Consider the following 24,332-nt stretch of genomic DNA (forward strand, 5'->3'; position numbering starts at 1 on the left):
TGCTAAGAAATCAACAATGAACCAACAGTCTCAATAAATCAATGTCAAGCCATGTCTGTCTATTGGAAAGAAAGTACTTTTACTTACACAGCAATACTAAATACTACACAATTCAACTGAAGTATAAAGGGTGACTTCCGTGGACACAATTCCACTGTGGGTACCAAACTTTTCCCTTTCTCTCAGTGCTCCATCTCACCCATGTCACACTTTCTGGGCAGAGCCTCAGTAAAGTGTGGCAGGGGCATGAAAGAGGTACAGGTGCAGATTCCATTCCCCACAGTTCAAATGTGCAACCAGTTCAGGCTTTTCCTTACCCCTGATGTTACAGCAGATATTGACACAGTTTTAAGTTCTTGTTCTCACTTCAGCATGGTGCAGGTGGAGGCCTGCAGTCTTTTTGTGCTGTTCTAGCAGAGACTGTAGGGAGATCTGGAATAGCCATATGTGTGACATCTTCACTGAGCGGACAGGACCACTGAGCATCTTTGGAGTTCGGAGCAGATGCAGTTTGCTGCTGAGTTGACACCAATCAGCACACAGCATGGTTCAGGAACAGTATGGCAACAGCTACCCAACATGGGTGGTGCAGAATCCCACAGCATGATAGTTGCTGTCTGACACGAGCCGGCATGGTTCTTACTAGGAAGGGAGAGAGATACTGGGACACCCTCTGTAGGTCAGACCCCTATAACTTCTAAGATAGTCTGCTGCATCTGGGTGTTCCTTAACCAGGAGCTCCACTGGCATTTCCTCCTGGAGTCTCTCCTCTGCAGAGCCAGAAAGACTCCTTCCCTCTCGCAGCATGAAGGCGAGATTCTACGCAGATCTTCAGCTCTGCCAACCAAAAGTGTAGACTTTAGATGAGTTGCCCTACCCTCTAGGCGACTGGTTCTCAGGCAGACACCACCCCTGATTACACAGCAGTCCTTCTACTACTTTGATGAATACTTTCTTTCTTAGTCATGAAGAACTTGGAACGGGAATAAAGTGAGGCGATTTGGGTCCCAACTTTTATACACACTATGTAGGCAGGGGATGTTTATCCACTGTATCAAACTTCAGATTGGGTTTGGGATTATTCTTTTCCCCGGTGCCCTTTCAGGCTGCTCTCCAGACACAGCCTTTGTGTAAAGTAAGGCTTCTCACAGAAGATATCACTAGAGCCTTCTTCAAACTGGTGCACCAAAACATCTGCACGGGGAAGAATGAGCTGTCCGCACCTGACTGTCATCAGTCTTCCTGAACAGTAATCAGGGACTGATGAAAGGGCAGGCTTGACTTAGAAATGTCCTCATCTACAAATAAAATAAGACCAAAACGACAAACATCGATTCGGTAGAACTAGAGTAATTAATTTTTAAAGAAAGAACTGCAATATGGTATCTAAAAGCATAAGGCACCAACCGCAGCTATCTGGTCACGTTAGACCATGTCAAAATCAAACATTTAGGCGGATGGCAATTGAGCAAGGGTTGGATACAGTCAGCGTGGTGCGAAGAGCAGGCTGGGTTGTCGCAGAAAGGTGAGCTGGAGCTACGTGTTGGTGGTTCCCGTGGGCTGTTGCTGCCATGGGAAGAGACGGGCTGACAGCAGCTCATGCTGGATTTCAGTGCGAGCAGCGTGGTTCTGGTGCAAAAGGGCCCGTTTGAGGTCGCGAAGAGCCCAAAGCTTGATTTCAAGAGCTTGTGACCACAACAAGGGTCACCTCTTGAGGATCAGGAACTCACTGAAGACGCATCCAGTAGCTGTTGGGGAGCCTTTTATGTCCCTAAGGGTCAGATCAGAACGTCAGCAGACTAGCTTGTTGAGTCACTCTGTGGTCCTGGGTTCGAGATGGAGTTGCAGGCCCAGTTCTTCTTCACCAGACAAGAGGGCAGCAGGTCAGCACAGCAGGGCAACAGTCCCTTTAGCGCAGCAGTCCAGCAGAGTAGTTGTTGTAGCAGCATAACATCCCTCTTCCTGGTAGAGTATCCGCAGGTCCAGAAGTATACTGAGAGTTGGTGTCTGAGGTCATTCTTTTATACCCTGTTGTGCCTTTGAAGTGGAGAGGAGCTTCTAGAGGTATGCCTTGGAAGTGCACTGAAGTGCACAGATGTTCTGCCTTCTCTGCACTGGTTCTAGACCAACTACAGGGGGTATGGAGCCTATTGTGTGAAGACAGCACACAGCCTATTCCAGTGTAAGCAGAGCTGTGCCCAGCTCCTCCCTCCTATCCTGCCAGTGATGGCCCATCCAGTCACACCTAAGCCCCCACTGTTTGTGGCTATCTAGGAGGAATACACAAAGCCCAAATGCCAACTAGACCCAGTCATGTGACCAGAGGCAGGGTGCAGGCACCAAATGGCCAATGCCAAAAAGAGCCAACTTTCTGAGAGTGGCACTTTCAGAGTTATAATTTAAAACCTGACTTCACCATAGGTTAGGGTTTTAAGTTAAGATGCCAGAGACACCAAACATGAACTGGTGATCCCTCCCCATTTATAAATTACAGTTATAAAATGTAATAAGGCAACTCCAATATTATCCTATGGGAGAGACAGGACTTACAGTAGTGAAAAACAGGTTTAAGTGTTTTTCATTACCAGGACATGTAAAACTTAAATGTACATGTCCTACTTTTTAAATACATTGCATCCTAACATTGGGGCTGTCCAGTGACCTCCCATGGTGACATATGCATTAAAAGGAAAGTTTTGGTCTGGCAAAAGGCTTATTTTGCCAGGACAAAGTGGCCGTTTAAACTGGACATATAAGCTCTGCAATGGCATTCCTGAGACATGCTTACAGTGCTACTTAAGTGGATGGCACAACCAGTGCTACAGGTCCACTAGTAGCATTTAATTTACAGACCCTAGGCACATGTATTGTCACTTTATTAGGAACTAAAAAGTACATTAAATATTCCATTCAGGTATAAGCCAATGTTACCATGTTTTTGGGAAACAGCACAAGCATTTGTTAGTAGTAGTAAAGTGTGCAGAGTCATAAGGTCGGCCAAAAAAGAAATCAGGAAAAAGAGGTCTAAAGGCAAGAAGTTAGGCGGGGACCATGCCAAGGATGCCAGGTCCAACGCAAATTATTCTTTATAAATTATATAGAAGAATGAAGACTAAATGGTATTTGGAATGAATTGCTCTCTTTCATCTCGTTATTGGACTGAATGTGGAATAATTTGTGATTATTTCAAATATTGTTGGTGAAAATTAATGTACACTGACTAATAAAGAGCAGGAAAATTTAGACAAATATTTTTGAGCACTCCTCCTCTATTGTTTATACACTGTGTACATTTGAGGTTGATGGGAGGTAGGGCCCCAGGGAGTGAGACCCCCCCCTGAACAATATCTTTAGGAGAATTTGGGGCCAGGGTAGTGGGTAATCATCACTTCTTCCTTGCTTTTTGTTGGTTTACCATCACATTACCATTCATTACCGTCACATATTCACTCCAGAGTTAAGTTTAAACCTGCAGCTGTAGTATAAGATTTTTCTGCTGAACCGGGCCCAATGTGTTACATTTAGACAGAACATGTAACCTTGCTGCCCAAATGCTAAAGATGCAAGTAAAACGTAAGCCACTACTTACATTTGTCACCTTAAACATGGAGATGCAGGACAGGGTATACTGTGGTAATCCCTTCCAAAAGCACCTTGACTATAACCTTGTCATCTCAACTGATAAAAGAGGTAGGCTACTGCTCTTTCAGACAAAGTACAACGTACACATTCACTGGAGTCATCCTATTGCTGCTGGGTAAACTGTAGACTGTCCCAGTTATTTGATATTTAAAGAGGTGGAAGTCAGCTCTCTAGGCAAGGAGGGAATGGCCAAGAACCTCTAAATGTTGTGCAGTTTCTCAAACTGCTTGTCAAGTAGCAGTAACTCAAGTGACAACACTGATCTGTTTCTAACTGAAGGTGAGAGCATGCTGGTAAATGTCCTCCTTATCAGTAATCATGATTAGTCTTAGTTCTATTTGTCATTGAACCAGTTCTTACTTATGAGGTTAGCCATACAATCACAGGACAAGAAACAAAACCGGAAATGCTACCTAACTCCACCTACCCTGTACTAGCTACTACAAAGGAGTAGCATTCCCCCAGCACTTCCGGTAAATACCAAGCCCCTTATCCCTACCAGGGAGGGTGAGTGAGAATCAATGACTGGGTCAAGGATCAGCAGGGAGGCCACTGAAATGATTCAATTGTGCAGCCACTGCTTTTTTCGCATAATTATGGATTTGCTGCATTCACCATATCCATCATCTGCTGCATTCTTTGCAGATTTTAACAAACAAAATGTGTTTCTAGCTTAAACAGTGCAAAGGTTTCTAGAGATGCAGTGTCAAATGTTGCTGCACAGCCCAACTGGTCACCCTTCTGTTGCTATATTTGAGTGCTAGACTGGTGCAATCTCTGCCCAGACAGTGTTAAAGTGTATAAATGACAAAATAATTAATACTATCAGAAAATGTACTGCGTTACGCTACATATTTTGCCCTTTCTTGTGGCATAATTTAGTCAACCCCGTCACACAATTTGACCCTCAATTGCTGCATAATCCCAGTGGCCTGCCTACAAGGTATACCAAAACTGTAAAAGGGCCTCTGATTAAAAACAAAAACTTGAGAAAGATCAATATATAATAATGCAACACCGCTGTGATTTAATGCAAAACATCCTACAAATCTTGGCAAAAGTTGCATCCTTCAACTCCGCTCAGGAAGCTGCCACTCTTCTTGTAGAGCGAACCTGCAAACCTTGGGGTTGGTGAAGGTCTGAGCTGGAATAGGCCAGAGCAAAAGTGTCCTTGATCCAGCAACCGAATGTGATTTTGGACATCTTTTTACTCTTTCCTACATGGCCAAAAGTGCCAAACAGAATATTGAACTTTCTGTATTCACTGGATCTGTCCAGATAAATTAAAGTAACATGCTTAACATCCAACAAATACAATCTGTGTTGAACAGGATAAAAGGCAGGAAGAATTAACTACTGAGAAGAATGAAACCTAGATACAATTTTAGGAAGTAAAGAAGGATATGATTCAAGCACCACTGCATCATCCAAAAAGACTAGAAAGGGAGGATGACAAATTAAAGCAGAGAGTTCCTCCAACAGTTAATCAGAAGTAACAGCAACCATGTGAGAAAGTAGCCTCTTTCTAGCCTTGTTACCCCCATTTCTGGCCTGTTTGTGAGTATATGTCAGGTGTTTTCACTGTCTCACTGGGACCCTGCTAGCCAGGGCCCAGTGCTCATAGTGAAAACCCTATGTGTTCAGTATGTTTGTTATGTGTCACTGGGACCCTGCTAACCAGGACCCCAGTGCTCATAAGTTTGTGGCCTATATGTATGTGTTCCCTGTGTGATGCCAAACTGTCTCACTGAGGCTCTGCTAACCAGAATCTCAGTGGTTATGCTCTCTCTTTACAAATTGTCACTAACAGGCTAGTGACCAATTTCACCAATTCACATTGGCATACTGGAACACCCTTATAATTCCCTAGTATATGGTAATGAGGTACCCAGGGTATTGGGGTTCCAGGAGATCCCTATGGGCTGCAGCATTTCTTTTGCCACCCATAGGGAGCTCTGACAATTCTTACACAGGCCTGCCACTTTAGCCTGAGTGAAATAAAGTCCACGTTATTTCACAGCCATTTACCACTGCACTTAAGTAACTTATAAGTCACCTATATGTCTAACCTTTACCTGGTAATGGTTGGGTGCTAAGTTACTTAGTGTGTGGGCACCCTGGCACTAGCCAAGGTGCTCCCACATTGTTCAGGGCAAATTCCCCGTACTTTGAGAGTGCGGGACACCATTACACGTGTGCACTATACATAGGTCACTACCTATGTATAGCTTCACAATGGTAACTCCGAACATGGCCATGTAACATTTCTAAGATCATGGAATTGCCACCCCAATGCCATCCTGGCATTGGGGAGACAATTCCATGATCCCCCGGGTCTCTAGCACAGACCCGGGTACTGCCAAACTGCCTTTCCCGGGGTTTCACTGCAGCTGCTGCTGCCAGCCCCTCAGACAGGTTTCTGCCCACCTGCGGTCCAGCCAGGCTTGGCCCAGGAAGGCAGAACAAAGGACTTCCACAGAGAGAGGGTGTTACACCCTCTCCCTTTGGAAAAAGGTGTCAGGGCTGGGGAGGAGTAGCCTCCCCCAGCCTCTGGAAATGCTTTGATGGGCACAGATGGTGCCCATCTCTGCATAAGCCAGTCTACACCGGTTCAGGGATCCCCCAGCCCTGCTCTGGTGCGAAACTGGACAAAGGAAAGGGGAGTGACCACTCCCCTGACCTGCACCTCCCCTGGGAGGTGCCCAGAGCTCCTCCAGTGTGCTCCAGACCTCTGCCATCTTGGAAACAGAGGTGCTGCTGGCACACTGGACTGCTCTGAGTGGCCAGGGCCAGCAGGTGACGTCAGAAACTCCTTCTGATAGGCTCTTACCTGTGTTTCTAGCCTATCCTCCTTCCTAAGTAGCCAAACCTCCTTTTCTGGCTATTTAGGGTCTCTGCTTTGGGGAATTCTTTAGATAACGAATGCAAGAGCTCATCAGAGTTCCTCTGCATCTCTCTCTTCACCTTCTGCCAAGGAATCGACCGCTGACTGCGCTGGAAGCCTGCAAAACCGCAACAAAGTAGCAAAGACGACTACTGCAACTTTGTATCGCTGATCCTGCCAACTTCTCGACTGTTTCCTGGTGGTGCATGCTGTGGGGGTAGTCTGCCTCCTCTCTGCACTAGAAGCTCCGAAGAAATCTCCCGTGGGTCGACTGAATCTTCCCCCTGCAACCGCAGGCACCAAAAGACTGCATCACTGGTCCTCTGGGTCCCCTCTCAGCACGATGAGCGTGGTCCCTGGAACTCAGCAACTCTGTCCAAGTGACTCCCACAGTCCAGTGACTCTTCAGTCCAAGTTTGGTGGAGGAAAGTCCTTGCCTCCCCATGCTAAACTGCATTGCTGGGTACAGCGTGATTTGCAGCTGGTCCGGCTCCTGTGCACTCTTCCAGGATTTCCTTTGTGCACAGCCAAGCCTGGATCCCCGACACTCTAACCTGCAGTGCACGACCTCCTGAGTTGTCCTCCGGCGTCGTGGGACCTTCTTTTGTGACTTCGGGTGAGCTCCAGTTCACTCCTCTTCGTAGTGCCTGTTCCGGGACTTCTGGGCGTGCTGCTTGCTTCTGAGTGGGCTCTTTGTCTTGCTGGACGCCCCCTCTGTCTCCTCACACAATTGGCGACATCCTGGTCCCTCCTGGGCCACAGCAGCATCCAAAAACCCTAACCGCGACCCTTGCAGCTAGCAAGGCTTGTTTGCGGTCTTTCTGCACGGAAACACCTCTGCAAGCTTCTTCACGACGTGGGACATCCATCCTCCAAAGGGGAAGTTTCTAGCCCTCTTCGTTCTTGCAGAATCCACAGCTTCTACCATCCGGTGGCAGCTTCTTTGCACCCACAGCTGGCATTTCCTGGGCATCTGCCCACTCCCGACTTGATCGTGACTCTTGGACTTGGTCCCCTTGTTCCACAGGTACGCTCGTCTGGAAATCCATTGTTGTTGCATTGCTGGTGTTGGTCTTCCTTGCAGAATTCCCCTATCACGACTTCTGTGCTCTCTGGGGAACTTAGGTGCACTTTGCACCCACTTTTCAGGGTCTTGGGGTGGGCTATTTTTCTAACCCTCACTGTTTTCTTACAGTCACAGCGACCCTCTACAAGCTCACATAGGTTTGGGGTCCATTCGTGGTTCGCATTCCACTTTTGGAGTATATGGTTTGTGTTGCCCCTACACCTATGTGCTCCCATTGCAATCTATTGTGACTACACATTGCTTGCATTGTTTTCTATTGCTGTTACTGCATATTTTTGGTATTGTGTACATATATCTTGTGTATATTTGCTATCCTCATACGGAGGGTACTCACTGAGATACTTTGGCATATTGTCATAAAAATAAAGTACCTTTATGTTTAGTATATCTGTGTATTGTGTTTTCTTAGGATATTGTGCATATGACACCAGTGGTGTAGTAGGAGCTCTACATGTCTCCTAGTTCAGCCTAAGCTGCTCTGCTAAGCTACCCTTTCTATCAGCCTAAGCTGCTAGACACCTCTTCTACACTAATAAGGGATAACTGGACCTGGTGCAAAGTGTAAGTACCCCTTGGTACCCTCTACAAGCCAGGCCAGCCTCCTACAAACCAGAAAAAGAACCTTGAAAGTAAAGTATTTGATATCTACTGAGGATAAAGGTTCAATAGGAGCAGCTTGTCAAGCCCTCAAAATCAATGGCAGAACCCATGAAGGAACAGCAGAGTGAACAGTTGGTCAGAGAAATAGAAAAGAAAATCTTGAACATTTTGACCACTGGGGAACAGCCGTTCCATTCATACCACTGTTACTATGGAATGCCTTAATGGCATACCATTTGGATTTTACTTTAGTGATTCTTCTCAAACCCATCCAGGAGAAATTAAAGAATAAAGGAGACAACAACCCACAGAAGAGAACCGCCATGCAAAACACCATGCATCAAAAACGTTCCAGTGTTTAGAATAGGTTACTATAATAGAAGACCTTCTAGGTTTCTGCATCACATCAATAATATGCGAGGGTAAACCTTGTTCCTCTAAACTTATTGTCTCAACAATTAGACTGAGAAGGTGCAACACAGAAACTGGATGGGGCTGCAAAATCTCAGTGGTGAGGGAAAAAAGGGAGGATCCATAAAGGGTGACAGGCCATACATTTCAAAAGCGGAAAACAAGTCCCTCTGGGCCAGTAATGAACCACTACAATCACATGAGCTTTTGCTTGTTGAATGTTGCATAACAGCTTCTGAACTAGAGGAATAGGTGAGAAAGCAAAGAGGAGCCTCTGTGGCCATTCCAAGGTTAAAGTGTCTGACTCCTGATTTGCTGTTTGGAATCTGGAGCAAAACCTTAGAAGAACATTGTTTCTGGAGGAAAACCGGTCCAGAAAGGGAATGCTAAACCTCCTGCAAATGTCCTTCAGACAGGATCTGTTCAAACTCAACTTCTGAGATGAGGTGAAAAGTCCTATTCTCAAGCAGTATAACACCACATTGACAAGACCCTGGATACGGACAGCTGATAAACAACAGAGATGAGTCTCTGCCCCCTGAGCTATATTGCAGGCCATCTCTTTTAAAGCTTGGCAATGAGTACTCCATTCGTGGTTTATGTATTTACCCATTACTGCATTGACTAAACTCACTAATACACTGCAGTGGTATATATGTTCTATTAAATATTTGAAAGCCCTGAAGACTGCTGTCAACACCCTCCAATTTGAGGATCTACAGCCCACCATCCCAGGCCACTGTGCTCCGTCAGATCTCCCAAGGTAGTGCCCTAACCCACAGTATTTGCATCAATCGTTAGAACGAATGGATGGTTTGGACGCATCACCACCTATTTGCCAAGGTTGTTGGTATCCAACCACAATTTCAGGTTGTGCAAGGAGACAGGAATCTTGAGGTCCATTGTCCTGGTTGGTAAGGCTCCAGGCTTCTTCAGATGACACAACAGTGGTATCAGGTGCAGCCATACCCACTGAACATCAGGTGTCACCATATAACCCTGCAATTCCATCCACTTGAACAAGGTGGTTTCCCTGCGTGACAGCAAGTCCCTCAGCAGACTCTGAAGGCGAGCAATCCTTTCCATGGACGACCTTGCCCAGTCGAATGTTGAATCCGGCCCAGATAAAATAGAATATCCCAGGTCGGTTGAAGCTGGCATTTCTGGAGATTTAGCAAGAATATTTGAAAATTTAGAGTAGCAATGCTCAGAAAGTGAGGTTGACTTAACACTGCTAAGAAAGGAGCCTGGCGCAAACCAGAAGATGAGGTGCAAGAAGATTGATACTCCTTTGAGATGAAGATGCGCCACCAGCGGGGCCGCCACCTTTATGAACATCCTCAGAGAGGATCGAAGACTGAAAGGGGGAATTCTGTACTGCCAGTGGTTTCCCAGGGCAAAAAAATGCAGGAATTGTTGATGTGGCTTGTAAAGAGGAACATGTAAGTATGCATACACCAAGTCCCATTTGACTAAGAAGGAATTTGGTTCTATCAGCGGAATGATCCTCCGAGGGGTCTCCATCTTGAAAGAATTTGTTTCTACAAACTTGTTCAGGGCCTTCAAATTGATCACTATCCAAACTCCTCCCTGAACCGTGGGAACCAGTAAGAGTATTGAATATATTCCATTAACGTCCTCTTTCTGGACAGGAACGATTGCTTTTTCCGGAACACTGAGAGAATGCCTTCCTTCAGTGGCCTCTATTTCTCTCAGGACCTGGGTACGAGAGTAGGAATGATCGCTAGGGCAGCTAAAGGAGAAGATAATTCAATCCAGTATCCTCTCTGAATGATCTTGAGAACCCATTGTCCGAAATTGTTGCCTTCTATGCATGTATAAAGTAATGGATCCTGCCACCAACATTGTATCTGAAACCATCTTTCTCCTGATTTCCGTTATAGTCAGATGCACTGATTGGAAGGCGAAGGATTGTACTTCGCTTTCCTTTGGAATATGAGGGATGAAGATTTACCCTGAGATTCTGGACCTTGTGCCAAACTCCTTGAAAAGGCATTCTCAATGCCATGAGCTTCAGGGTTGAGTCAGCTTTCCAATTTTTCAGGAAAAGATTCAGTTGAGCAGCTACAGAAGCGCCACAGAATAAGGCAGATGCCCAAATAGCAACAAAGATGTCCAATAAAAACTTGATCTGATTTTCCATGTCCCAGTAACTCCAGACACTGAGAACCTTTCTGGATGCAATTAGGAAGTCCAGCATAGGTGGCATAAATTCACAGATCTAAGTGAGAGGATGAATACACTTTTTTCAGGGATGCATCAACTTTCTGATCAGCAGAGTATTTTAAGATGTTTCCTCCACCATTGAGGATCACCCAGCTAGCTCCGGTGATTTTTCCTCTATCCCCTCCCACAGATAAAGTCTGGACATGAACCTAGAAATATTACTCTTGTCCGAGTCCTTCCACTTGTTAAGAATCACATCAAGAACAAACAGATGAATTGGAACACGACTACTGGCCAGCCTCTTGAATTCAATTGCTCCAGGTTTCAAGTATCGCTCTGCAGAGAAACCCATACTGCTTTCACATGCAACAGTAATTATGGGAGACTCTCTTCGGAAATATATTTCCCTCTTCATCCGGAGGAGAGAAGCATCCTCAAAAAGGTCAGCGTTATAGAGGTCCGAACATGTGCTTTCATTGCCAGCACTATCCCCAGCATCTTTTTTTTTTTTTTAAGGATGATTTTGTGGAAGTGAAATTCAACCAAAGTACCACAAAAAAAAAATTCCTGTTAATGCAACTCCACAAACGCTATCTACGTCGTAATCTGTTTTTTAAACATAACATGTTATGCGAGCTTTCGGCCTTTGCCTTTTAAAATAGCCCCCGCTCAGCAAAAAGCTAAATCTCCCTTCCAGCTGCTCCTGCCGTCATATGTGTCACAGTTCGCTAATGTAGGTGCAAATCAGGTAATTTCCCGTGGCGTCATCCCGAAGACAAAAGTCCTGGAGTTGACAGCGGTTCTCATGTTCACTTTTCTCGTCAGAAAATGAGGCCAGTAGGTGTTAACGGCAGTTTTAACTCCCAACACCAAATATAAACCGCTGACATCCTATGAGGTCATACATATTACCCGCCCCTCCAGTAATAAGCCGACAGAGCCGTGACGGGCATTTTAAAGCCCCAATCAGAGGGCAGTATGAGCAGGCCACCAGAAAACGTTCTCGTTATTATGAAAAAAGGAGCCCGCCCAGCTTCCAATTGGACGGACAGGAACGTGCGCAGTGTGACGGAGCATATTCCAATTGCAAGAACGTCTTAATCAGTCCAATCAGACACGCTGCCTGCCAAATGTGCGGGCCCGCGAGAGGCCAACCGCTCGCGGACACAAAAATAACACGGGGCGGCGCAAGATCAATAACAACTCAAGCCCCGCCCCCGTGTCGTACTGTCAGGTCGCAGAGGCACGCGCTTCCCGCTACCTAAAGACCACCTTAGACCATCCTAACGGTTTTTTTCCCCCTTGTCAATCACGTTAGCCCCCCGCCTCTACCCTGGGGCGCTGCGCGTCCCTTGGACTTCTGCACCCCCTCCCCGGCTCCCAATCGATACGCTCCTTTAGTGACGTCGCTCGAGGGGCTCCTGCCCTCCTGTCAGTCAGCGGCCGGGCACGTGACGACCTGGCCGAGCGCCTCGCGCGCCCCTTGGCTGCCGTGCCGTTAGGCGGCGCCTCGGCACGGTCCGCGGGCGCGAGCCTCCGTGGTTCCCTCCCCTTCGCCGCTGCGGTCGCGCGCCGCCCCCTCTCCTGCCCGCCCCTCGCCGCTCTCCTTCAGTTCCTGTGGTAGCCGTTTTGAAAATGGCCGCCGCGCCGAACGGAGAAGAGCGACTGTGAGTGGGGGGCCGAAAATAAAAATATACATATTTTTTTTAATTTTTATATATTTATTGCTTTCCGCTCGGGGCCCGCTTCGCGCACTAAGGAGAACTTTTATTTAATTAATAACGCGGTGTATGATTGTGCGGCGACGGGAGAATTAAATAATGATTGGGGGCATGTCGGGGGTCGGGGCCGTTTCACCGCTCCTCCGGAGCGCGCCTCGGCGGCCGGGGTATTTCCTGAGTGCGTCATGCGGGCGCCCACCCACCCGAGCGGCGGCGGGGAGAAGCCGGCGGCCTGCAGCAGCCCACACGCACTTGTTATTGCCGGGAAGCCACATCACCATGTAAGGGGGAGGGCGTCGGCTTCACGCCACCCGCCGGCCTCGCCTTCGTCTCTTGTTTTAGTCACAGAAATGTGTCCGAGTCATGTGTGTCCGTGTATGTAAACATATGTGCGCGCAGACCGGGGGAGCATCTGTCAGATGCCGAAGGCAGCGCCGCCTGTCAGGCGGCCACTTCTAGGAGCTTCACGCTTGTTCTGTCACCCAAGGTCAAGCTCCTCTCACTATCCAGCTTGTAAATTGTAGCCGTGGAAAAAGTACACCCTGCACGGAATTAGTATGTTGGATGCACGTTGTGGAAGTGTCAGTGCGCCAATTGCATTTTCTCGCAGGATTTGCTTTTTTCTGCCATTTTTTAATCCTCTTTATGTTCTTAAAACTATAAGCAGTCTTAAAACACGCTTTTTTACCCGTATGGTGAGTCCTAGTCAATGTATCTAGACTTTAAAACCCTCAGTGAGAGCGCACGCAACTTGTCGGAGCTTTTTCTATAAATATTTTCTCATACTGATCGATCACACTTTACTTCACAGAACATCTCTTAACTTTTCATCTTACTTGCATCAACAGTTCCTCAGAACAGTGTTTCCGAAGAGCATTCAGCTCACCGCCTCCCGCCCTTCATCCTTTTTTCTGTTTCAGTCCTCACCGTGTCCAAATAAATAATTCCTTTCAGCATCTGTTCCCCAAACTGCTGAATGTTTACTTCCTAGACCATTAGTGCCTTAAATCGCACTGTTTTCTGCTTATGGTTGTGCTCACTGTTTGCATATCGTCACCATTTCTACACGTCTATTCGAGCACAACATTTTCAAATCTTTAGCCCAGCATTGTCACTCCCCTGGCCCTTTCTGTATTTGCCTGCGTCAGTGGCTTATTCATTTTAATAACTATGTCCTCTTACTGTTTTCATGTTTGTTCGTATATCTTCAACTGAAACTCCAAAACACGAAAAGCCCTGTAATAGGATTGCTAGCTTCAAAATGTATCGTTTCTACAAGATTCTGGCAATGAAATGTATATTTATAAATCGCACTATTGCCCGGAGGCGTCTTGGGGCTGCATCAGTATGCACACATGCTAGAGTCACTCCAAAAATTTTATTTCGGTTAATTAATACTATAAAAAGTACAGGCAGGATAAAAATACTAACAGCTTTGATCGATCAGTAAAAAGCATAAAAGGCATATTAAAAATACAGAAATCAATCCACCATCTAAAGTTAAAACAATCAAAAATAAAAGTCATAATCCTGTGTTTTTAATGTGGCATGTAAGATTAGCCTACCTTCGAGTTGGCCTATCATAATCACAGTTTTTTAAGTAAAGGGCAAGAGCAGATCCAGGATGCTACAGGCCAATGTCTCTTATCTCACAAGTCAAGGTTCTAGACAGAGTGATAGTTAAGTTACCATACTGGTTAGAGCAGCGCAGCATTATTTCCATCTTAAAATACATTTTTAGGGCAAGAAAAGGCATAGAACTGTGCATCAATTTGCACCTGCTGCTAGGGAAATACACTTCAGCAAAAAAAGGGCACACTGCACATAGCCTATATGGATCTTACCACGATATTTGACCGGGTTAATGGATCCAAATTGTGGGAGCTGCTTATTAAACTGGGGGTGGATGAGAATATAGTGAATTTATTTGCATGACCTGCACAGGGACCTATCTGCTGCTGTGAAATACAATCACATGGGATCTCTTTTCTCCTTTATTAAGGTTCACGTGAGCATCAGACGAGGGTTTATACTGACCACTTTTATTTACATTGTATATTAACCTGGGTCCAGTTTTATGCTCTGCAAGTAAGGAAATTCCCAATGACAGCACACAGTTAGTACTGGGGCTCCTATATGCGAATGGCGCCGTGCTCTTATCGATGAATGCTATAAGACTTCAAAGATTGCTTTATTCTTTCATTGATTTCATGACCCCACTGGATCTGAACTCTCATTTTACTAAATCTCATATAATAACATTGGTTCACAGATCCAGAAAGTTGAAAACCCACTACCGGATGAGTAGTGAAACAACCAGGGTATCCACCTACTCATATTTGGATGTCCTGTTTGGTGATCGGAGTTCTTGGGCACCACTGAGAAGAACAAAAATAAAAAAAAGCAATCTCAAGAGTGGTGATACATGCTAGAGAATCAGGTTAGAAAACTAAAGAGCCATGCTCTTAACTATTTACTTAAAAAGGGGATTTTAGCTTTCTCTTTCAAATCAAGGGGAAGGGAGTCCCATAATTTGGCTGTACGCGTATTGAAACCCCTGCCTCCCAAGAAGCTTGTCTAAACTTGGGAATGACAATGTACTTGGCTGTAGAGGCTCAAAAATCTCTGGGATGGGCATACCAGGTAAATCATGGATTAAGGAATTCAGGGCCTGAGTTAGGCAAGGCTTTAAAGGCAATATATCCCCTATTCACTGTAACCATCAAATCAATCGTTGTTAATTAAAATAAAATTAACCCTTCAGTGTCCCTCAAATTCAGAAGCTGGGGTATTTGGAGGCAGTAACACTGTCACATTTACAATCCTGAAAATTGGTTTGTGTCAAGATACGGGAAATACATTCTTCAGTCTTTAAAAAGGCGAGTGCCTGGTACATTTGTTGCTAACCATGTTTGGATGTTTTTATTTAAGGTTGCGCAGCAGTTGCATTTCTCACATCACACGTTGCAAGAGTGTTATTGTGACCATCTTGAGGTCTATAGAATTCTATCTGCTAGCTCCTTTTACAACTTCAGTTCTTCCTTGTTTGCCATTTTTGTTCTGTTACTGACAAAAGTGTCCTAGTGTCTTTAGACCCTTTCTAAAACATTGGTGGATGATATAACTATGATTCCTCTTCAGTGACTTTTTGTAACTACTTAATGAAAGCTATTTGGGGACTGTAGCCTGTATGTAAATGAAAATCACACTGTTTGAGTAGTTTATAAACCCCAAAATACTTTCTACTTTCCTGTGATCACAACTGTCACTCTGAGGAGCTGTGGTTTTGGTGTTTTCCAATTTGGGCGTCCAGGGATTTTTCACTGGTTTTGCTGCATCTGTTTTTTTCACTTACTTTTGTAGTTTGGGTGGTAGTTCTTACTGTGCTATTCTAGCATTTTGTTTCCCAACTCAAGTGCTCTGTTTGGTAACATTTCAGCCCTGAAGAAGTCGTTGTTTCGTCTTGGGGAAGATGCCCCACGTGTTGGCATTGTGTTTGAGGCATTATGTTCAAGATTTGGCTGATTGTTCGAGAATCTGATCAACTGAGTACCGGAAAATATTCAACAGTAAATTATAAAGACTGAAAAATACATCAAGAATTGATCTTTGATCGATCATTTGGACTGTGAAATGTCTTATTGAAGTATTTATATGTTTATGATTTTTACCATCCTATTTTGTTAAATGGTATATTTTGTTCAGAGTGCCTCACGTAGGTTGTTTTGTTTTGTTAACTTTGTAAACATATTGGGGGCTTGAGTGTTGTCACCTGTGAGGGCACCTTTTGTATACTCTGTGCCTTTTATAATCCTTGAGCGCCCTTGCTTTTTCCCTCACAGCCACAGCCCACTTTTGTTGTCATACTTTCTAGGGAAAGCATAGGCTGGAGTCACGTCTCCAGCCATTTGAGTTTGAAAGAGGTAGCAGTTTAACAGTTTTTGAAGTGCACGAAAAGGGAAAGGGAACTGGTAACCTATCAGAGAGGTTGGCTGAGACACGTTGTGTGGTTAAAATCTATGTTCATGTGCCAAATAAATTAGTTAACTTACACATGCTTTGTACATTCACTGGGAATCTCAGCCTAGCCTTCAGATTATTGCACATACATGCATTACAAGGAATGTGTCAAACTCGTAGTAATAATAAATAGGAGTAGAGTGGGTAAGGAGTGTGGCGACTTCTTCACGTTCTTTTTTTTCTTTTCTTCAAGATGAGAACTTTAAATGCAAGTGTTAATACGATCCAGTTTAATTGTACTCATTAATGTGGTGGCATCTTCTCCCTAATGGTGTTGAAAGAGTCACCTAAGGTGTGAGATGCCCCACCTACCTTTCATGGACGTGAGGCGTGCGATTTTTGAATGTAACAGAAGCATTGTGTTGTAGCGCATTGTCATTTAGACAGCATATTTTCAATTGGAATGGCCCTCAGTTTGCACATACTTTCAGTTTTACTGATATGATAATGTGTTTAAATTGGGGTTCTGTGAATATTTATGATTTGTGCTTCACCAAGTGTCCTGATTCGTTTTAATCCTATTAAAATCTACGTTTCCATCACACGTCAGAATTACAAAAACAAAGTGCTTAATTTTTGCTTTCTTAACTGCTGGAGGCATACCGTTCATTTATAGGTATTTACATCTTGTTGTAATTTGGAGAAAACAACATCCTACGATGACACATAGTTCACTTTAAAAACTCCTGTCACTTCGTAGTTGGATTTAAAAAAAAGTACACGCGTCCCCATGTTGAAAGAACCAATCACCCTGACATTTGACCTCTGCTTTTGAATCACAGGCAAAAGTGACAAATTAAACACTGAATTTAAAGAAGTCTTTATGTATTGCTCTGACTTCAATAAACCACAGTTTGGGAAATACTGCTATAGGGAGTTATGGTCCCTCCCCCAGAGGTATTCTGGAGCATACATCTTCCTATAATAGAATGCTTGCTACGCTGTTGTATCAGTATTCCCTTCCCTAGACAAATGGAACCTCTGTGTGTGTGTGTGTATACACATGTACACTTTGAGGTAAATAGAGAAGACGTATAATGGTTACTTTTGGTTTCAATCCATGCTTTCTGTTCGAATCTGATTTTATAATGATTACTTTTGTCCGATAACTCTTTAAATCTTGTGCTAGGGTTTTCAGCTAAAGGTTCTCCATCCCTCTCTTTTAAAAAAAAAAAAAAAATGTGGGTGCAGTTTTTTTTTTTTTTTTTTTTTTTTTTTTACAGAAACCTGAATTTTAGTTCCAGTTGATGTGTATGCTACAAAATGTCCCTTAGATATTTTTTTCTCACAGTCCCCCCTGAAAATCTGCATCTGTTGCCATTTTACGTGTGATACAGTGAGCCAGTGGAATATTTTCAATGTTGAGATAAATATGATGGGTGCCAGGCACTTTTGGCACTGCTCAGTGTGCTATGATTCATTGCATTCTATCAAGCACCATTTTTGGGAATATTGGAAAGAAAAGTTTTAAGTAATAAGTTTGTGCCAGTGATCTCTCTGTTAACCGTTACTACCCCATTTTCTCCGAATGGGACCTACATTTTCTAAGCAGTTTCAAGTTATTCTGGTTTTTATGGTGTGGCCTGACAGTGGCGCTGTCGCCAGGCAATTATGTGAGAATTGCTGGGAGAAGGGCTTTGCCTCCATCCGTGTGTTGGGAGCCAGATGTACATCTTTTGATTGGGCAGAAGTTGTGTGCTTCCACCAAGAAGTTCCTTCTCTCCGCACAGCTATGATCAGATGATCATTTCGTTTGTTTATCCTGCTCCCTGAGCTTGAACTTCCAGGGTCACACATGTGACAATGTAATGCTATTGTTGTGCCTTGGATAACTAGATAATTTACAGTGTTTTTCTCTGGCAGCAGCACAGATGGGAGCAGAGCAGTCATTAACCTACTAGGATTTGTGGGGTTGGCTTAACAGTGCATCTGACATGTGACTTTTTAACCCACACCAGTATTATTCTGCAGTTCCTTGCTTCCAAACAAATCCATTCCCATGCTACTTTTAATGCTTTACATTACTATACAACATTTTTTTGAAGCCAGACCTTTGGCATTGGCAATGCTTGTTAGTAATTTGATCAATATGCATTTTCATTTATGTGTGCTGTTCTGTTTCCTCTGGTGTGTATTTTTATTTTTTACCTGATTCAAAACTGTGACGTTAATTTGTTCTGTAAATTATAAAGTTTAATCTGGTGACGGCGATCTGATTATTCCCATTGCCACCTAGTAGAGTTCATACAATTTCTTACACTAACACGACGCTGTCAGTAGTGCACACATGCCTGTAAAGCACGTGGCTACCTCACCTGTTTCCATAGTTCTAGTTGTAATAGTGACTGGGGAGATCTTTTGTATTGACTGAACTTCAACTGAGGGGAGAGGTGTGCCCTATGAGATGAACAATGATTGATTTCAGTTGTCGGAGCCCTCTGGGATATATCAGCATGCAGGATCCTTGGGGAATCCCCCCATTAAGGATGTTATTGGAAACTCAAAAAATTCCAGTACTCGAAGGACCTCGGTCTCTAGGTTGATATGAATAATCTGCATACAAACACCTCAGAATAGCAGGCAGTGCAAACGCCGTCTCCCTTTCAGTTACACACTAAGGGTTAGAACAAATTAAGCTGTTTTAGAAGGGCATACGTGGATTCGTCATTGATTTGGGCTGTGCCATTATTTATTATACATTAACGATGTGAAAGATGCAGAAACACAACCCAGTACCCATTCGACCCAAAGACAGAAACATTGCTAAGTATCCATGTTTTTAATCTCTGCAGCTTTCTACACTCTTGCCTGCTGCAGAATCTTTACAAAAAAAGTGCCCATCTCATTCTTTCGACTTTGATCGTGCTCTCTCAAAGGGGCTGGGAGCACTAAGCGACTTCGATCATGCTCAACATATCACTATTTGTGCTTCTTGCTTGATCCTTGAAAGCCACATGTGGTGAACAAGATGAATGTTATGACAACATCCCATTGTGGACGGCCACTGAAGGATTGTCATCGTTGTGATGATATAGTGCTCTGGCCGTAAATGTCGGAGACCTACGTTATGGGTCTTCCTGTGAGCAGACTGGACCAGTGAGTTATTGCTCAGCACCGTACTTTAGCCTTTCGGCTGCTCCTTATGCATTCCTTTTTGTTGCATCATCTCTCACCACCACCTCCTCTATGTTTAATGCACATATGACAACATAAATACAAGCTTTTTAAGACGTGCTGAAGTGTGCATTGACAGTATGTGGTACGTGTGAATTGCACACCCGCTTCTAAAAGTCTTTCTTGCACAAAATCTGGCCATGAAGAGTTGAAGCTTACTTCTAAGGGTGGTATTTTCATTTGGGTAAAATTGCCTACAAGGTAACACAGTTGTCAGTGCTGGGGGCTGTCTCATTTCTGGCCTCTGTCCTTGTCAACCTCTGCCCAGTGAAGATGGTTGCATTGTATAGTCTGCAGTTTGCTGATGCTTCGTTATCCATCCTACTTCCCTGTCATGTGGTTAGGCTATAAAGGATTTAGTACTTTTTAGGTTTCGCCTACACTGTTCATGCACGGTCAGCGAAAGGTCTTGTAAATAAAAAAAAAACATAAAAACAGGCTTAGAATGCACCCCATACTTACCGTTACCATTGGTTGGCTCCCACATCTAGCTCATTTCCCTTACTTCTCATTGGCCAGGGCCTCCTGGTGCTTCAACTTTCTCTTCAGTTCTTCCGGAGTTAGTGGAGCTTGGACTAAGTACAATTTCCTGTGTCTGCAGCAAGTGTCCTTCCACTGGCCTCCGCTTGCAGAGGTACTTTTTTTCATTTTTTTTATTTTTAATTGGGCACTCCTTAAGAGTGACTGTGTTTGCAGGCCCTCTCGACCCTTTGTGGCCTTCGCACCCCACGTCTTTGTTGTTTGTCCTGTCACTAATACCCCCTCTTCTGCCTTTTTTGCTTGAAATACATGATAGTGGTCTGGAAAATATTGTCGGATTTTTAGAAAGTATAATTCTTTTTGCCAGGTGAAGTTTGCATACGTGGAAGAAAAAATGCGAATCTGAAGGTTTTTTTTCTGTAAAAAAATATGCATGCCATTTGTACATTAAATTTAAGAAGTTAGCTTTCATTGCCTTACTTGTCCATGTGGCCTCTGTTTTTGAACCAAGAAATCTAACTGATCTCAACCACAGCATTTTAACCAATGTGCATTTTTTAAGAACCTTGATGGCATACCACCATAATACTTAGGGTGGTTTATTTATCCAAGTTGTCTTTTTTCTTGCAGGCTATGACTAAAATACACATTGTCCTTGAACAGAGGCATATTAATTAGAATGTTTTCTAAAATATATGGTATTTGCTCCTAGCTCTCTTATAATGCTGAACTTGAAATAACAATGGAGTTCTTAAGAAGACCCTTTCCTAAACCACTTGTCTACATGGAAATGCAAGTTGTTTATAATACTGGTTGTAGCCAACATCGTCAGTAGTATTTTAGATGTTATTCTTAGCTCTGATTCGTTAATTTCATCTGGTATATATGTGTATATGATATTTTTGTAGTGCAAACCTAACCAAAATGTATTGAAGGGCTGTACAGTGTCAAAACAAGCATACAGTAAGTGAGTGATAAGAAAGGGGGCAGGGTGCATGAAGAGAATTGCACTGTTACTATTTTATGGTTTAGTTTTATTTAAAGCAGTGTATTTTTAACTATTTACTAAATTGAAGCAGTGTTGGGTTTTTCCTAGTGGCTACAGCGATGTTGTTCTTGGTTCTGGGTGCCTAGATTGAAAATAACTTTTTTTTTTTTTTTATTATTTTTTTAACACTTCTTAGTCTGAAGATTTCCTGGCTGCAGGTGTGTCAAGAGCCACCAGAGATGAGCTTGTCTGCCAAACAGGTGTGGGTGCTCGTCATGAAGGCTTTGTAAATGATGCATATGGCGTTGGATGGTGATATGATCATATTTTCTGGGTCCTTAATGTGCTGCAGCATGTAGGATGCCCTTACATGAGGGTCTACGAGGTAATGCAGCACTGTTACCACCATCTGCATGCTAGAGTATGAGGTATTGAGCAGCAGTTTCTAAGTTGCTTTGTGGAATAATGGTTTTACTTTCTTTAGAAGAGAGAGGTGGCTCTTTTTGTTTCTTGACATTGTGTTCTTGACTGAGGTTGGTGCACACAGTGAATTTAAGTTACTTGGCGTTCTGTAAGAGTTGGGGTTTGAAGTCAAGAGTTGTTACCGAGTCAGGTTTGTACTATTACTTGCACGTTGCATTTGGTTAATAACATGAATTCTGTCTTAGTGGGATTGAGCTTGGATAAGCACTGGACATCCAGGTGTGGATGAGGTGCAGTGACTGTTTCAGGTGTTGGATGACTGTTGCAGAGGAGACTTTAAAGAAGAGTTGAATATTGTTGTCCTGTTGGTGAATAATGATGTTTGTATCTCTAGGTAGAGCCCTAAGGGGCCCCGTGTAGAGTTTGAAAATGGGAGGGGACAATAAGGAACCCTCGGGGACTCCAGCTACATCAGAAGTGCCTTGATCTTCTCTCAACCAATTCCTAAAGTGTAGGGACTCTTCATGGCAGAGCACTTTTCATGGCATTGTTCTCTGGAACCTAGTGAGCTTTGCGCTTACATTTTTGTGACCACCACAAGTCCTGGCAGTCGGTGGCGTACTTAAAACACAACTTAACTGTGCCTTGCTTAAGCTGTTCAGTCAAGTTAGGCATTTATCAATACTTATCTTGCAAAACGTTATTGGACCGTTCCTCAATTTGTGAATTAGTATTTTTTCCATCATTGATTGTGTGCTAAAAAAATGTAGCCTAGCTTCCGCTTATAATTTTGTTCATTGTCACTTTATGTGGTCCTCTCTGGCATTGATGTTTTAATGAGGTGCTGTTATTTGACCATATTTTATAAGTATTTTGTTCATTCTCGATTTGTTCTGTAATAAGCCATCATAATATGTTTTGTTTCATATATCCTGGCCAAAAACATTCGAGATTTCACTCTCCCTCCATTTCTAATAAAGGATTACTCTGAATACTTTTACACTTTGGAGTGACCGGGCTGCATAAATATATCAAGTTGGGAACCATATATTTGATTTCGTTTTTAAAAGAGATAAGTGAACAAGATTGCAATGTTTGACCTCTTAAGTATGTTTAGAGCTGCCAATTTTATAGAATAGTGAAAAAATATGATTGTCATTCTGGGACCATAATTAAAGTTATTTACATGTGGCGGTGTGCCGTTAAGTTTGTAGACCCCATCTTTACATGTAGGGGCTGCCATCCCTTTACAGACATATAATTACTTATTTTTCCTTGTTTTAAAATCGTTGTACTTTGTTTCTAAGATGTAAAACAACCCAAGGTTTTATTTCATGCGACTTGATTTGCTTTCTAACTGTATTTCCTATTTTATTACTATGGGCCTGCGCAATATGCTAAATATTTTTGTATTACTGTAGATTGCTTGTATAGATAGTCTAAGTAACCATTTAAGTAGTCCTGGACGTAATTTAATGTGTGTAAGACAATTCAGTATTTTAAATAAACATGAAAGTTCTGTTAATGAAGTGATGTAGATAAAATAAGTGTATTTTCAAGTACCCCATTGTGAATGGATTAATAAGGCAGTGTACAGCAGAGGCACAAATGTTCAAGTACATATCCTCCTCATGCAACTATTCTGGTAGGTACAGAAGGAGGAATATTCCTGAAGGTTTGTGACAGCCTGTACTTTCAAACACCCAGCCTTATCAATTATGTTTATAGTTCTCTCCCACAGATAGCAATTAGCTATCTGTTGTTGAAGACCTATTGTGGAAAATAACAATAGTTTTAGTGGGTTGTAGGCCAGGCCATTGCTTACCATTGGTTGGCTTTCGTGTCAATATCATTTGCTTGCTTCTTATTTAATGGCTTTCATTCTTTTGCGTTTGTTTGTCTCTCCCTGAGAGTATATTTTCTTTGCCATCCTTTGTTTTGATGATTTGTATCCTTTTGGTGCTCACATTCAGAGAACTACTACTTTCTTTTTCTCTCTGCCCTCCATCAGAATGCATTTGTTTTTGCTCTCCCTTACTTTCTGCTTCGCCCTCAAATACCTGCCCTGCTCGGTTTGTATTGCGCCCACCTCAACTCGTTTGCTGCTTCCCAAGCTCCTTCAGGGGCAGCTTTTTTGTTTTTTTTAAATGTTCTTTTAATTTCCTCTCCCTGTGCCTCAACCTCATCTGTTGCTCCCTTTCTTCTGCTGGCGTTGATTTCTCCCTTCACCTACTTCCCAGATGTTCCTTACTGCTTTTGTCACTTTGATTTTAACTTATATTTTTTTAAGGCCAGCAGCTTCTATCCAGCGTTGATTTTTATTTATTTTTTAACGTACTGCTCAAATCTTGGAACCATAATTAAAATAACTGAATTGTGGCCTCATCATGCCATATATGTGCATGTGTTGTGATGCTTGAGCATGGATACATCAACATGCCTGGCCACCGTGCATTCATGAAACATATATACGCATACGGTTCATTGTGCTTTTGTTTCTAGTGCTGTACAGCGTCGGAAATTAAAGGGTTTGCATTGGCAGCCAAAAGGCGAGACCTGTTGGCTTTGCCAGTGAATATGGAGCTGTGGTGTCACTTAGCAAGAAGCTTCCTATTGAATACACAGGTCATACATAACCTCTTCTCCCATTTTGTGAAGTAATGACTCCACTCTCTTTCTCCCTCTCCAGCTTTTGCTTTGCCCCCACACCTGTAA

The 24,332-nt window shown here is 43.4% G+C and overlaps 1 protein-coding gene across 2 annotated transcripts in view; it reads left to right on the forward strand.

Annotated features, from left to right (window-relative positions):
• Positions 1 to 12,426: 12,426 nt before the first annotated feature.
• MECP2 (methyl-CpG binding protein 2) overlaps positions 12,427 to 24,332 on the forward strand; it is a 266,084-nt gene continuing 254,178 nt past the window's right edge. The window contains exon 1 of one of the 2 annotated variants that reach the window (XM_069209460.1): positions 12,427 to 12,478. In XM_069209460.1, coding sequence (XP_069065561.1) covers positions 12,447 to 12,478 — 32 coding nt within the window. In that variant the 5' untranslated portion in view covers positions 12,427 to 12,446. Of the gene's footprint in view, positions 12,479 to 12,612; positions 12,814 to 24,332 lie in introns of those variants that run through there. The other variant, XM_069209458.1, reaches the window with a different exon arrangement.

Source organism: Pleurodeles waltl, chromosome 10 (genome assembly GCF_031143425.1).
Source record: "Pleurodeles waltl isolate 20211129_DDA chromosome 10, aPleWal1.hap1.20221129, whole genome shotgun sequence".
Classification (NCBI taxonomy): Eukaryota; Metazoa; Chordata; class Amphibia; order Caudata; family Salamandridae; genus Pleurodeles; species Pleurodeles waltl.